At 39.5% G+C, this 15387-nt stretch overlaps 1 protein-coding gene across 1 annotated transcript; it reads left to right on the forward strand.

Moving 5' to 3' along the window:
* The first annotated feature begins 362 nt into the window (after window positions 1–362).
* Window positions 363–14924, forward strand: LOC116038875 (phosphatidylinositol transfer protein beta isoform-like). Its single transcript, XM_031283570.2, has 12 exons — window positions 363–589; window positions 3476–3506; window positions 7587–7732; window positions 8737–8828; window positions 9108–9115; window positions 9322–9393; window positions 11486–11569; window positions 12078–12155; window positions 12272–12382; window positions 12643–12765; window positions 13893–13957; window positions 14046–14924. The coding sequence occupies exons 1-11, from the start codon at window positions 573–575 to the stop codon at window positions 13944–13946; spliced, it is 816 nt and encodes a 271-aa protein (XP_031139430.1). The 5' UTR covers window positions 363–572; the 3' UTR covers window positions 13947–13957; window positions 14046–14924.
* Window positions 14925–15387: the final 463 nt, after the last annotated feature.

Genomic DNA, 15387 nt, shown 5'->3' on the forward strand with positions numbered 1-15387 from the left:
CAATTTTGGTAAAGTCCACTCTGCAAATAAAAAGGTATGTGATTCTTTCTCTTTCTGCTTTACACCAAACCAGGGACATGTTAATGTTGAGGCTACTGGTGCTTAAAGTCGAGCTACCACCTTTTATTATTACTGTAGTTACACCAAGGGGAATTAATATTATGGATGTTGTCTAGTTGCAGAAGCAGCAATAATAGCTGTAGCTAGTAGTATAGGCTACAACAGCTAACATATGGCCTTAATTAAAAGAAGTATTACAGTAGCTTGTATTGGCATACACATAAAGTCATAATCCTAACATAAAGTTCACATTGGCAAGACTTGATAATGGTATACCCAGCTGCATTTGAACGTAACACCAAGTTACGGGTTACCTGAGCCTAAAGGTGGGTGTCACCTCCTCTTTCCTCTTTCGATGCCGCGCCCCTTCCCATGCACACGGCATCTTCCAGGAAGAAACCCCGGAGTAAAAAGAGTCCAGCGGTGAATTAACTGCTTCTGTCAGCTTTTAAAGAGGATTTTCAGGGCTTTCCACACTCATATGCTGCTGTTTGGACAGAGGCACAGTCAACATGCTGATTAAAGAGTTGTGAGTATGTTTTTTTTTTATCGGACAAAAGAGAGAAACGGTCATTGTCGCGTCGATAAAACGCATCAACTTTTCTTAAATGATTAACCATAACAGAGGAAAGGAGCCCGGGTATAATGCTACCTTTGTTTAAAATGTTGATAGCTCGCTAAGCTACGGTGTTTTGTATACGTGGTTATCTACCTGTGATTGGTTCAGCACTTTAGCTTGGTCGAGTCTTTTAAACTTCAGTGTGGATCTCTCAGAACTCCATTCAACATCCTGGCGTTTTAAAGTGTAGGTTGTTAGTAAAAGTAGGCTACGTATGCTAGATGCATTACTAGCTAGGGTGATGACAGTCATTTGGGCATAGACATGTTGAGCTATGTGTTTAAAACAGCGGTGTAACTTAACTCCTCTAAACGTTTCGGTTTGGTTTACACTCCTCGCTACCGACCGAGGTTAACTAACTTTAACTTGTTGACATTACCGTAATTTTGTGGCTATGGGTGCGGCGAAACAACTTTCAGAGTTTAATTCCCATTGACTTACTTTATTCTCTGAGGTATTCGTGTATGCCGAAGTGGACAATTCCTATCAAATGTTCAGCAAATATATAAATTGACATTACATAAGGCATGTGCGTGAGTTTATATGAAAAGGCCATCTCAAATTGGCAAATGTTTGGACAGGGTTTGGGGTTTTGAGTAAATATGGCTTCTTATGAAGTTTTACATATAGCCAAATATCACAAATCACAAATTTGTCAAAGGGCTTGGTTGAAGGGAGTGTATGAATGAATCACCCTTTTTATTTTACATTCTTGTAACTCCTGAGTTTTATGACATGTCATGTTATGTGCACACCAGTGCTGGCACAACATTCAGTAGCTGGCTGTCATCTGACCATGGTGCAAAGTACATTAACCATGTTAAATTATTATCCTTAGGAGGATACAAATACACTGGCTGTAAAATAAGACAATGGACCCTCTTTAGTTAAACATAATGGCCAGAACTTGCAAACTGTGCAGTGTTTCTGTTAGTGTATGAGTGTAGGCAGACACATATCTTTTTCATCACATCAGCCATCACGTTTGTGCCTGAAAGGCTCCTCTTTCACTCTGATCTGTTCTAATGAAATATTCAGGCCCTGCTAGACTGGCAACAGGTGGCGATTAATTGGCTATTGTATCAAGGCACACTAGAGAAGGATACACAAAGAGCACACACACATGCATGGTTTCCACCAAAAGTCCCAGGTTTATTTGTTCTCTCTATCAGTTGCAGTCTTCATTGCAGTTTTTTACAATTTCCTCTTCCTCTTCTGTAGGTTCCTATAATAACAGGACTCTACCAGAGAAATAACTATCTTGCTACTTCCCAGGGTTAGTTATAAATGATATGAATCAATCAGTCCGAATACACTCCTTAAAGCAGTGCTCTGAATAAAATCCTACCTCATGGTGTTATCGTGCAGGGTGGGAAAATGCTGGAGCCTTGGGGAGAAGGAGCACCATATATTGCAATCTTTGCTGTTTTTTTTATGGCTGCATCTCCAGGTTCTGATTGCTGAGAGACATTAGTAGTTTCATAAAGTCCTTGCTGAACTGCCATGTCTAAAATTGCCTGTGAAAGTCACCTCTATAGGCCATCTGATTTACCACTGATTCTTGTTTTTACCGCAGTAGCACAGAAAGATTGTGTTTTCCATGTCCCATTTATCTAGAAAGTCAGTGTGTTTAAATCAAACCCACACCCTTTAAATTAAGCAACGGTTTGCCCTCAGCTCTGATTGGAGCACTCCTTCGATTTTACACATGAAGTTCTGTTTACTAATCATTAGGAGTACTACCCAGCCTGTGAAAAGAGCTGTATAATGTCTTCTGTGCCTCTGGGGTGAGCTTTACAAAGGTATTTAGGAGGCAGGGATGGTCTAAAAAAGACACTATTGAGTTGCATTATGGAATATTATTTTTCGAGCTTGACCATTACTAGTTACTAAAAGTAAGGATAGCTCAGCGTCTGCTGCTTCGATTTTGATCAGTCTTTTCTAAATCTGTCTCTTGTGTGTTCTCTAACTTTATGGAAGTGCAATACCTCTTTAATAAAGCAGCATAGCAAGCCAGGTAGCATATCAAAATGAAAGAAACATAACTCAATGGCATTACTTTGAAGTTCCCATTGATTCTAAAGGTTAAAGCAGTAGTTTGAAACATAACGCATTCGCTTATTCACTTTCTTGACAAGAGAGGTGGATGAGAAGATTGTTACCACTCCAATGTATAAAATATGTACCATTAGCTGCAGCAGGTTAGCTTAGAAGAACAAATTGGAAACAGGGCAAAACCACTAGCCTGGCACTGTCCAGACGTAACAAAAAACGGTTAGCCACAAAACCCTGCCTGTAAAACAGTGACTTGTCGTTTTTTATACTGAGATTGTATTTACTTATACTTTTGTAAAGTCTAAACAAATTAGGTGCTGGTAGTTAAATGTTGTTATCTTTGGACAGCCAAACTAGCGGTTTCCCTCTTTTTCCACTCTTTATGCTAAGCTAACTGACTGCTGGCTCAGGGCTACATAACATACAGATATGATAGTGATTCTCATCCAACTCTGTGCAATAAAGTGAATTTCCCAAAATGTCCAACTATTCCTTTAAATTCCATGTCTAGAAGCAGTTTTGAAATGAATTTAGTGCAGGTTCATTTTGATTCCCAAACTTTTTGGGATGTTGTCTGTAAGTTAAACCTAAAGACAAAATGTGATATGTTGACCAATGATAACATCCTTATTCACTTGTTGTAGGTCAACAGTGAAATTGTTATTGTTGTATTTTCTGTTTTATTGCTGATTGGGATATCTGTGCCCTAATATCTTCTTGTTCGTTTTCTGTCTCTTTCAGCCGAATTGTCCTGCCCATTTCAGTGGAGGAGGTGAGGACTCATTTGTTTACTTTTGTTTTATCAGGGACTGTACGCAATAATTGACACTAATGCAATGTTTCAGATTTAACTAGATGGCTAATAGCCATTTGTAGTCCCCTTGTCTTTTGGCTGTTGGGTTTTCTTATTAACATAGACGGCTGACAATTAAAACCTAGAATATTTTTACAAATCATTTATCATAAACACAGTTGATGTTTGTATTTTTTTTGTATATTTTTATTCAGCTTGCTTTGTGTAAAATGTTTTTAAAAAGTGTAGTTTTTCCAAGCATTTGTTATAGTAAGTCCACATTTCACAATGATTTGTCATCACTTCCTTCTAAATTATGAGAATCTTTGTGGAGATTTTTGCCATTTTCAGTACCAGTTCTTTTTTTAATCATTCAGTGACAGTAAATACTCTTACTTTAGTTTTCCTCGCTGGAACGCTGTTTAAAAATCTCCAGGCTGCTGATGAACATATTTCAGTTGTGACCATGCATCTGAACTTACTGCCTGTAGACATGATTAAAGGCATTAAAGAGCAAATGGGATTTTACACATGCTACACTAGTGGCTACCAGTCTAAACTGACATGATGTTGTTTGAGTCAGCCACTCTCAGGACTGTCACTTTAGACCACCAACAGATGCCCTTGCAGTAGAAACACATAGCTGTCAGCTCCAGAACTGATTTAGCTGGGTTTAATCTGACATACCAATGGCTGCTACTACTGTATGTTATCTAGAGAGCTGGTTCAGCCTCTTCACCTTTCCCCTTCATTAGATTTGTGTTGAGTTTTTATTAAAGTTTCCCCACTGCAGTTACAGTGAACCCCTTCATTTTTATAAGCTAAATGCTATTGGCTCATTCTAAGTTTTAATCCAAATGTTCCATATAACACTGTACTCTTTGTTTTTCCATTACTTAACACAACACAAAGCAGAAACCAGTATTTCACTAAGCCCTGTAATCTCTGTATGCTGTATGACTGGCTTTTTCTCTGATCCCTTTCAGTGAGAAGCATTAGCTGGATTCCTGTGTTAGTTGAGTAACTAAGTGTCACAATTATAACCGCTCGAGCTGGATCAAATCTGAATGAAATGGGAGTGGGCTCTGTAGTCTGTGAAATTAATCTTCTTGTCCTGTCATATGTGTAACTTAGATAACTTGTAATGGACTTTTATTTAACCGCTCTCTGACATCATATAGACATAACCATTAATAAATGAAATAGGTACTCCAGGAATTTACTCACAAAAAGGATTTTAAAAAGAACAATAAAAGCAGGCTGAGACATCCTGACTTTCAATCCCTGGTATGGGACAAGGTCCAAAAACATCCATCGATCCTACACTTCCCATAATGCATCTCAATTGCATTGCTAAGCGCCCACATCTTTCACAATCCAGCAGCATAACATTTTAACCAAGTGATTGTTGTTCTTATTATAAAGCAAAAAAATGTTTGTTCGCAGTCCACACCTTGTTTTTGTCTGTTAATTCCATGAAACCTTCCGACAAACATGACCGACAGCACTTTGCCTCAACATGTTCAGTCCAGTATTGATGACCGCCTCCTGTCAGGTTTAGCCTGCTTGTCGTTTTGCAGCCGAATATTCTGTTCCCATCCCTGAGCTGCTCATAAAGGCCTGCATTACGCCCGACTGTCCTTGACAATGACAAGACACAGTGGTTACACATGACAAGTCACATTCCTAAGTTCCTACTCATAGTGGCAAGGCTGAGCATCCACAGCTACCAAAGTAGGTTACTAACCTGAAGCAGCGCTATGTCACTGGGGAGAAGAGGGCTTGGCTTGATTCAACTACAAAAGATTTGTCCAACTAAACTACAGATTGCAGCAGATGTGTCACCGCTGGTCTTACCAACTGTCATTTAACATTTAATAATAATAGAAGAGCCAAAGATACCACCTATTTCTCCAGCAAAGCATCAGTGGACCAAAATGTAAAGCGACTAGCATCTTTGTGTCAATGTTAGTATGTGAAGAAAAAAAACTTTCACACTTTTTTGTGTGTGTGTAACTTGCACACACTACAGCTTGTTGTCTATCCACTCCACACACACATATACACTGTTTCAGCATTGCATGACACGTCCTTTGGGCAATTCCAAAACGTTTTTCTCTGTGTGCAAAGTAAGGAGTGTATGGGCCTGGCCAGGGCGACAGCCCTAGTGATGTGAGTCACTCTTTCCAGTGTCACATCACTTTTGCCTAACTCAGGAAGGGAAGATCTACGTATGGGGATTGGAGGAAGAGGAAGAGAGGGGAAAAGGTTAAGAAAAGGCTTACTATGCTGTTTTTCTGATGCTGAAGTATGTGTTTGGGATACCTCAAGGGAAATTGTTAACTCAGTCATTTTCAGTGAATGGTTATCTGAGGTTATGACAGAAGGATTCTCAACAGGGTTCTTTGAACTTTTCTATCTGCTAATCTAATCTATATATCTAATAATCTATTCTGTTGTCTCTCTTGGGTTATTATTGTCGTATTTTTATTTTGAAAGTTATATAGAACTCTAACAACAAATCTGTCCTTTTTCAGGGTTACATCATCACTATGGTGAAACATCCACCACAGAAATTATTTAGGAAGAATTCATCTGAAATACCATTTTTCAGAGATTGAGCTCTCAGTGTGCTAGTTAGCCACTATTTTTGCTAACTTAAGCTTATGTAGAAGCTGGCGAATTGTTTTTTTGTCCCCTTCAACTTAATTTAACAAGTAGATATAATGTTCTCAAGAAAAGTTCACTGTGATAAAATAAATAAAATAACTTTAGACCATCTTTAAAAACAATAAGAACAATACCGCTTTCTATCCAATAGTCTTCCAACCAGTTGACCTTTTTGTTTTTGTTTTTAAAGATTATTTTTTTTGGGCTTTTCCACCTTTAATTTTTGACAGGACAGCTAGGTGAGCAAGGGGAGAGAGAGGGGGAAGACATGCAGGAAATTGTCACAGGTCGGATTCGAACCCTGGACTTCTGCGTCGAGGTATAAACCTTTCAGTATATGTGCGCCTGCTCTACCACTCATCCAACCCGGCCACACCAGTTGACCTTTTTTGCTGCTGACATTTTGACTTATAGGCTAACTTTAAAGCTGCATTCATGCATTGTTTTGGCCACTCGGAGGCAGCAGGACAAGCTGTAAAGACAGCATTAAAATAGTACTGTGACGAAAAGAGAGCTGAGCCAGAAGGCAAAGTTCTCGATCTACTGGTCAGTTTTTATTCCTACCCTCGCATATGGTCATGCAGGCTGGGTCATGACCGAAAGAACGAGATCCAGGGTGCTAGCGGCCAAAATGGGTTTCCTCAGGAGGGTGGCCGCGACCTGACGCCGGATAAGAGGATGACGATGGATGGATGAAATGTTGTTGTTGTATAAAGTTTAGGGAACATGTTGGCAAACGATTACTTGTTTACATATCCAACAGATGCGGAACAACACCGTGTTCCTGTTCACCTGATGAATACAAGTACAATATTCAGTGGTGTAGTTGATGAGGTGGGTGTACTACTAGGTAGATGGGTAGGTTACCGAGAAGGAAGTGGAATATTCACCCTCCTTTTACCTCTGTTTAGTTAACACTCCACTATCTTCACCAGCTAGTTGCTAAATGTGTCTGTCATTTGGTGCATTGAGTGTATCAGAACTATTTTGCTGAAAACAAGGTTGATGAAAGCTGAGGTTGTGCACCATAAAAATGAGCTGATAGATGCTAAAAATGCTCCGCGGAGCTAAAGGACTCTGCAGATTTGGTGATTATTCTCTGTGGCTTCCTCACTTGGAGCAACCCAATTTATATTACACATTTCATTTGATCCAATATTATTTTAAAGATATCGATGAGTGGTAAAAAGGTAATTCCTTCCAAAATTTCAGAATTGATCAGCTTTTCCTTTGGAACTTCCTTTAGTCCACCACATAAATCAGTTCACAGTTTTGGCTTTGAACAGGGCACCAACACATTATTCGGGATGAGAAGATTGATTGAATTCATTAAGGTATAAATGTATCTGTTAACAAAAATAACCATGCTCTCCTCTTTTGTTCCTCTAGTACCAAGTGGGTCAGCTGTATACAGTAGCAGAGGCCAGTAAGAGTGAAACGGGTGGGGGAGAAGGTGTGGAGGTCTTGGCCAACGAGCCCTATGAGAAGGATGGAGAGAAGGGACAGTACACCCACAAGATCTACTACCTGCAGAGGTAGGCAGCTCAGCACTGCTACTTTCACACAGCTTTGCACTGCTATGGCTTTGTTATTGCTGCTTCTTATGCCTTGTCCCTCAAAGGTCAGCATTGTCAAGACAGCCTGCTATTAGTCAATGGCAAAAGATTTGCACAGATTTCACACTGCAAGCTAATCCAGTGATTTCACTGAAACAAAGGGATTTTGTTGCAACATTTTGAAATGCCGTGTGACCAGAATGTCATGTTGTACAGGCGGCACACTGTACTTGCACACATTATCTGGATTCTGTCAATTTTCAAACATCATGGGACACTCTAGGATTATAGTGGAAAAGCACTTGAAGTGCACATATTATGCTCATTTTCAGGTTCATAATTGTATTTAGAGGTTGTACCAGAATAGGTTTATGTGGTTTAATTTTCAAAAACACTATATTTTTGTTGTACTACACATTGCTACAGCTGCTCTTTTCACCCTGTGTGTTGAGCTCTCTGTTTTAGCTACAGAGTGAGACATCTCACTTCTGTTCCATCTTTGTTGGGAGTCGCAAATGCCCAGTACCTAGGTAAGGACTACTAGCCAGTCAGAAGCAGAGTATGAGGGCGTGCCACGCTAGCAGCTAGACGAGCATTTTAACGTGTGTTACAAAGTGACACGCATTCGTCACGGAAGTAAAGGCTGGACTACAATAGAGCTGTTTGTGAACGGTGTTTTCTGTTGGGGATGGTAAGTCCCTTTTTTTACTTTGTAAACCTATAATGTGCACAAAAAAAGATTTATTTTTTATTATATATATATATATATATATAGTATAACATAATAAAAGAAAGGGCAAAAAGCATAATATGAGCACTTTAAAGAACAGAAAACTGACACTTTAAAAAAAACTACGAAATTCTCCCTAATGTGTTCTATATTTCTAAGTCTCTGAGTGTGAATACATTAAGCTACAAGAATTGGTGTTTTGTGACTGTGCATACTTGTGTGACTACATTAATGCATGTTTGTGTCTCTGCAGTAAAGTGCCAACTATTATCAGTAAGCTCGCTCCGAAAGGTTCTCTCAAGGTTCATGAGGAGGCCTGGAATGCATATCCTTACTGTAAAACCGGTGAGTTCCACCTCATACACACATGTTAGGTGACAAACCCCCCCCCACTATATACTGGTTAGCAACCTGTTCTCAGTCAGAGCCTCGTTGTCCCATTGTACAGTAAAGAGCAGTCCCAGCTGTTTGTTTACGGTGCACAGTTACTGTGTGTGTGTGTTGTGGAATTTCACAAAAGAAAAGCTTGTTGCTTGGAATCTGTGTATTATCTAAAACTATGTCTCTCCTTCTCTTTCTGATCTATCCTCTTTTCATCACCGTCCACCTTTTCTTCTGATCCAGTCCTTACCGTAAGTATATTGTTTTTGAGTAAAGCTAACTTTATGACTGTAATATAGGAAGTAGAGTTAAAATGTTGTTCAGTGAAACATTGTAAAACTTTACTTCTGTTTTCAACAACGTTATCGACTATCACATTTTCCTCATATGGTGCAGCCTAACCCACAGGAATATGATTGTTGACTGACCCTATCATTTATCTCTCCCATGCTTACAGAATGAATACATGAAAGACTTCTCTATTATGATCGAGACATGGCACAAGCCTGATATGGGGGATCAGGACAATGTGAGTCATGTGACTGGCTGTGGTCATACTTTACCCTCCATATAGGTTAAAGCTATAGTGCGTAGTTTCTGCTGCCCCCATGAGGAATTCTAAGTAATGACAACAAAACTGTTGGCGCGTCCACATGATGCAAGCCTTCCGTGATCGCGCACCGCCTCCTCCTCCACACAGTTGCTAGTAGCCAAGGAGGACATGGAGGATTAAAATAACATGATGAACTCTTCAGAAGAGGTAATTATCTTCACTCGAGTTTCAGCGGAAGTCGGCGGACGACACAATCTTCTGAACATAGCCATACTGAGAAATACAGAGAAAGTTGTGTGAAGCTGATAGTCTTAATTAGATTTGTAGCAACTCATTTGGCATTGGCTTGAATGTAACGGACGTTCATTATTATAAAAAAGTTACGCACTAAAGCTTTAAAGGGGTGATGGAATGCAAAACTGATTTTACCTTGTCATAGTTGAAAAATGACAGTTTGGAGGGTAAATAGGACATACATAGAACCTCAAAATCCCATTGACACCCCTTTCCTCTACAAATTTCACTTTTTGAAACTGCTGCTGAAAACGGGTGAATCTCAACAAAGCTAAAAGTTGACGTCAACTCCTCAACTTTGTCATGCCCCAACATTTGCATAGGCTACACCACTGACCTGAGGTCAGCTTAGTCTTCTGAACCTAGCTAGGTCACGCAGATCTCCAGAGGTCCGCTATTTAATTACTAAATTCACTTCTGAGACTTTTTTATGCGAGAAATCAACTATGTAGAGGTCAAATATGGGCCGTCCTTCATAGACCCCGGCTCGCTGTGAGCTAGATGGATCTCCGTCACGACCGGAAGCCCGCGGCGCTCCATACCCGCGCAAAGTCACCGTTTCTGGGTTACTGGACTATCAAATGCCGAGGCCCTGACGGAGCTCCAGGGCCTGCAGCTAGCCGCGATCTTTACCCATAGGATTGAAGGGACACCAGCAGCTAATGAAACCCCTCCTATTAACAAAAATGCATTAAATTGAAATCGGACACAAGCGTTAGCTTTGTAAGACCTTAGGGTAGCTGTTATATAAGTGGCGTGACGAAATTCAAACTGTAAATATACTATAGTTATGCTCCGCGGAGCCCCGAGCCCCGGTTGTCCAGTAACCCAGAAACGGTGACTTTCTCCTGGGTATGGAGCCCAGCAGGCTGCCGCTGTCTGATCAGACTGTGTGGACCTCCTGAAATCCAACACGTCTTACCAAATTTGCAACACCCCATATTTGAGCTTTATATAGTTGATTTCTCGCATAAAAAAGTCTCAGAAGTGAATTTAGTAACGAAACATTGCAGTGTCTGAAATATGAGACCTGCTGTCTCGTCTCCAATGTGTTTGTATGTGGTTCACTCAAACCAATCAGCGCGCAGAGCATACCATATTTGGAAGAAAAACTCTTGTTCCAAATAGGGCCATATTCACAGGGTAGTTAAGGGCCCATAAAATAGCATTCGGGCAATTTTCAGCCCAACCAATGTTACATACCCTATTAGGAGACCTTAAGGAACAGTGTGAAATACCCTATGTAGTCATTCTATCACCCCTTTAAGCAAGACCATTGTAGGTATAGTTACATATATAACTAAAGAGTTGGACTTGCATATGAGAAATTAGCATTTAGTTTGTTAAGGGATGGTAATAAAACAGTTTTACTGTTGTGGTAACAGAACTTATAGAACGAATGAACCATACTGTAAGTAGCATCACGTCCCGGTTTGAAAAGGTAGTTGGAGTGGGGAAATGGGAGATTGTCTGCCTTTGGCCTTGCTAATGCAAACACACTGGAAGAAAATGGGGACAGGATAACCAATTATTGTTCTTTGCTAAAACACGTTACACAGTTCAGCTGAAGCTAATGTGATGAAATCTCCTTGTGTTTGCTGGGATTCTTAATCTTAGATTTTTTTTTAGCAAAGACTGGATTACATTACCCCAACAATCACTTGTATGGAAATTGAGGCCCACAATCCTTTTTTGTTGAACTGTGTTCATATGTGTTCCTTGCCTTTACCAAGCAACTGACTTAACTTGATGGTTTGATTTTGCCGCGCTGCAGGTACATGGACTGGAGAAAAGCAAATGGGAAAAAACGTCGATAGTTGACATCGACATTGCTGATAGAAGTTCCATCAGTTCAAAGGTAAGGGCAACATTTCTTAATAGACTTAAAGATTTACACATAGCATCATAATCTTTTAAGTGGGTGCTTAGGCCACGCACTGTATTAGTTTAAAAGTATTAATATGATTTAAATTAAATGTTAAGAGCAGTAGATACAGAAATATGTTCTGTAATGTATGGGCACACCGATTAACTACTATGTAATGTTAAACTGTTTAGTAGTGTTGCATAGTTGTTTTGTTAGAAAATGAATTTTCTATGGCACATGGGGTTTTCTAGTCAAACACTGATGTTTCTTGCAGTGTAACTGGTTGAAAACTACGCATTTACTATTGTTTGGCCTGTGACTCCTTATATTTTCTGTATATGGCCCACAATCAAGAGCCCTCCCCCCTGCTCTACTGTATGTTTAGGTAGCACATGTAGCTACTAAACATTCAGTATAATAAACCTGCTGCTTATTAGGTTGCTTCATATTTGTCATGGCTACGCTGTATATCATTGTACTTGTTGCATTCACTCTTAAGGACTACAACCCAGATCATGATCCGGCCATCTTTAAGTCGGAGAAGACCGGCAGAGGGCCTCTGGGACCTGAGTGGAAGGTATTTCACCTTCTATCGCTCTTCATTGTGGCTCACTTCATTAAAGAAATTAAATGATTCATTTAAAGGCCTGGAGACGTTGTTTTTATGTTATCTGTTCATCCATGTGTTTGCAGAAAGAACTTGCTAACAACCCCAACTGTCCACACATGTGTGCCTATAAGCTAGTCACTGTTGAATTCAAGTGGTTCGGACTACAGGGCACTGTGGAAAATATCATTCAAAAGGTATACTGTACAATTGTTGCTTTGTTTATGTTGATTCCAAGAAGAAAATATGTGATAAATGTTGCCTCCTGGTGGCCAATATATGAATTTCTGCAGAGAGGAAAATTAATTTAGCTTGGAGTTGAAATGTGACACAATAAAAAAGATGTACTTCAGGTGACTTTTATATTTTTCCCTGCAACTATTGCCTAATTTCTCCTCTCCCACGGTTTCTGTGTCCTTTACGCTGTCTTTCTCACACACCCGCCCTGTCTGCCCAGGTGGAGAAGCGTGTGTTCACCCACTTCCACAGAGAGCTGTTCTGCTGGATCGACAGATGGATTGATCTGTCGATGGATGACATACGACGCATGGAGGCTGATACAAAAGAAGAGCTGGATAAGGTAAAAGAGCATAGTATACTCTACTGTGCACCACTGTTGCGGGCCGGAGCATGATTACTCTAGTGTAATCTGTTTTGTTGCATTACTTTCGTGGACGTTTGTGCCAAATTTTTATATTATAATTTATGATAATTGGTATTGACTCCAAATATTGCCTAAAGGTGTGAATGTGAATATGATTGTCGGCGACCTTAAAATGACAGGTTTTGCTTTAACGGGACGTGTTGATTTTGTGCAATAACAAGAACGTTTTGTGATATAACAAGATGACGTGACATAACAAATACATGTTTCTTGTTAAAATGGAATAATCTGGTATGTAGTAATAATTGTCATAACATGAAAAAAAGTTTTGGTATTAAAACAAGAATTTTCTAGTCTGGCTATCACCAGACCAAGCTCATTCTTTTAGGATTGAACATTAGTCTGGGGAGTCTGCTCTGTATTTTCTCTGCAGAGAAAGAGGTGTGATCAACGGGCATAGTTCAAATGACTCTGTACGCAATTGGATAGTCCTTCAACCAATCAGACCAACGATCCGGGTGACGTACTTTGCAGAGCGAAAGCCAGTTGGTAGTAAAAAAAAAAAGCCGGTCGGTAGTAAGGCAAACACATCCTTCTTTTGTAGGAATTGTTCCAGGGCAAGTTTCTGTTCGGTTTTCAGAGAAAACTTGCCTTTGAAATCTTTTAAAACAGCAGCGACAGCGGCACCAACGGGTTGCTGCGCTTCGGTGGCTGTCATGTTGAATGTAAACGAAAAGCTGCTTGCTGTCGCTTCTCTATCGTCATCGTGTTAAACCTGCCAATAGCGCGCCAGGTGGATAAGCCAGTTTGTGATTGGTCCCCGCAGATTTGTAACGGAAGCAGGATAGATAAACGTACAGGTTTGAGGCCTGAGCTGCAGGGCAAAATCAAATCGCCGACAGATCGGGCGAAAAAGTCTAAAAATGTTTCCATTGTAACGAGAAACTGAGCACGTATTTTTTGTCAGTGGCAGCAATATGTTGCTGTAGTCTTCACAATATTTCTCCTCATTGCTTTGCCCACAACAGCAGTGCTTGTGCTGAATAAAAGAAATCCAGTATTTTTGCTCACTTTTCAGTAACACTTGTCTCTCTGTGTCATAGTTGAGGGCGGATGGTGAAGTTAAAGGCATGGGAGCTGTTGACAATGACAACTGACTTGCTAAACAGTGAGTATTTAACTGTTGTTTTTGGAAAGATTTAACATTTAGTAAATTTTGGAATGATCATTTTAACTTGTTCTGTTTTTCTCTTCAGATCACTCTCTGATACAGGAGCATTTGACTTCATTGAGCAAGCTCAGACTCTTCTCCTCGGGCACTAGACCTAGAACAGCTTGATAGGCATAATCAAGAATACCACACTTATATCCTAATAAAATTTGCTCTTAATAAGAGCTTATTATTGTAAAGCAATTGTGTGTATTTATCCACTGCACTTGAATACAACTACAGCAGCTTTTAGTTTTTTTAGGAGACATGTTTGCAAGTTGGGATCCATTTTGAGGAGGACGTGTTCTTGCTTATGCCTATTGGGTTCTCATTTTAAAACATTAGGGAAAAGGTGTGGGTTGTCTCTAAGGAAACATTTCTGATTACTGTTATCCTTTTTTTAATTGCAGTTATTTGTTTGTTTTTTTTCTTCTTGATTTTGTATTTTCTAGTCCTCCGTGATTTATTGGTTGTTTTTATTTATTGTTTAAAATTGTGTATCCTGTCTACATCGGCAGGAGCTCCAGGCACTAGGAACTAGATAGATGGATAGATAGATATTAGGCTGGAGTGTTGCAAAAAAAAATCAGCTTATGATTTTTGTAAAAACTATTACATATGAGGTATTTACTTTGAAAAGAGGCATTTAATACATTTTCAGAGTAGTCTGGTGCTGTTTTTCAGGTGGTCGGTTAAGCTCCATACAAAGACGCCTCCTGCTGTATTGTAATCAGCTTTGGTGATGATAAGATGTAGGAACCTGAACTCTGTGCAGATTTCAAAATAATTGACAGGTTATGCATTTCTGTCTAGAGTTAAAAAGTTTGGCCTATTGTAAGTCTTGTTCTGTGTTGAATGAAATAACCTGGATTTTAATGTTGTGAGTTATATGATTGTGTAGTATATTAAAGACAATTGAATTGTTTCCTTGCTTTTCGTATATTTGTACGGTACCTCTGCTGGGAAGAAACATATTAGTGAGCAACATCTCATCCACCTGTACTTTTGACTAGAGTACTGGAAAAGACCACATTGATTGTGATTAATTGTGATAACAATTATCCCTTGAATCAGAAGAAATGTCCAGCGTCCAAAATACTCATATAATGTCAGTCTCCTTTTCAGAAAATGAAGTGTCTTATATTATGTTTTTGTATTTTTCTGTTTGGGAAAAAAATGGTCTCTTTAGCAGGTGCGTTGTTGGCCTCAATTTCACAAATGCTTTTAAAGTTCTAAAAGTTCTTGTGTTCAACAACAAGCTTGAATCCTTCAGAATAAAAGCATCCCCACAAGCGTTAACTGACTAAACACTCTTAATTCTGCATATAAAAAATAATTTGGCATAAAAGGTGCGCACGCTATCAAAATGCTTATTTTCACTTGCATTT

Source organism: Sander lucioperca, chromosome 5 (assembly GCF_008315115.2).
Source record: "Sander lucioperca isolate FBNREF2018 chromosome 5, SLUC_FBN_1.2, whole genome shotgun sequence".
Taxonomy (NCBI): domain Eukaryota; kingdom Metazoa; phylum Chordata; class Actinopteri; order Perciformes; family Percidae; genus Sander; species Sander lucioperca.

Bases quoted from the DNA above. Each gene is read 5' to 3' on its own strand.
- LOC116038875 (XM_031283570.2), top strand. The intron at 3,507-7,586 runs GTGAGGACTCAT...TTGTTCCTCTAG, and splicing joins TGCCCATTTCAGTGGAGGAG to TACCAAGTGGGTCAGCTGTA. The intron at 11,570-12,077 runs GTAAGGGCAACA...TTCACTCTTAAG, and splicing joins GAAGTTCCATCAGTTCAAAG to GACTACAACCCAGATCATGA.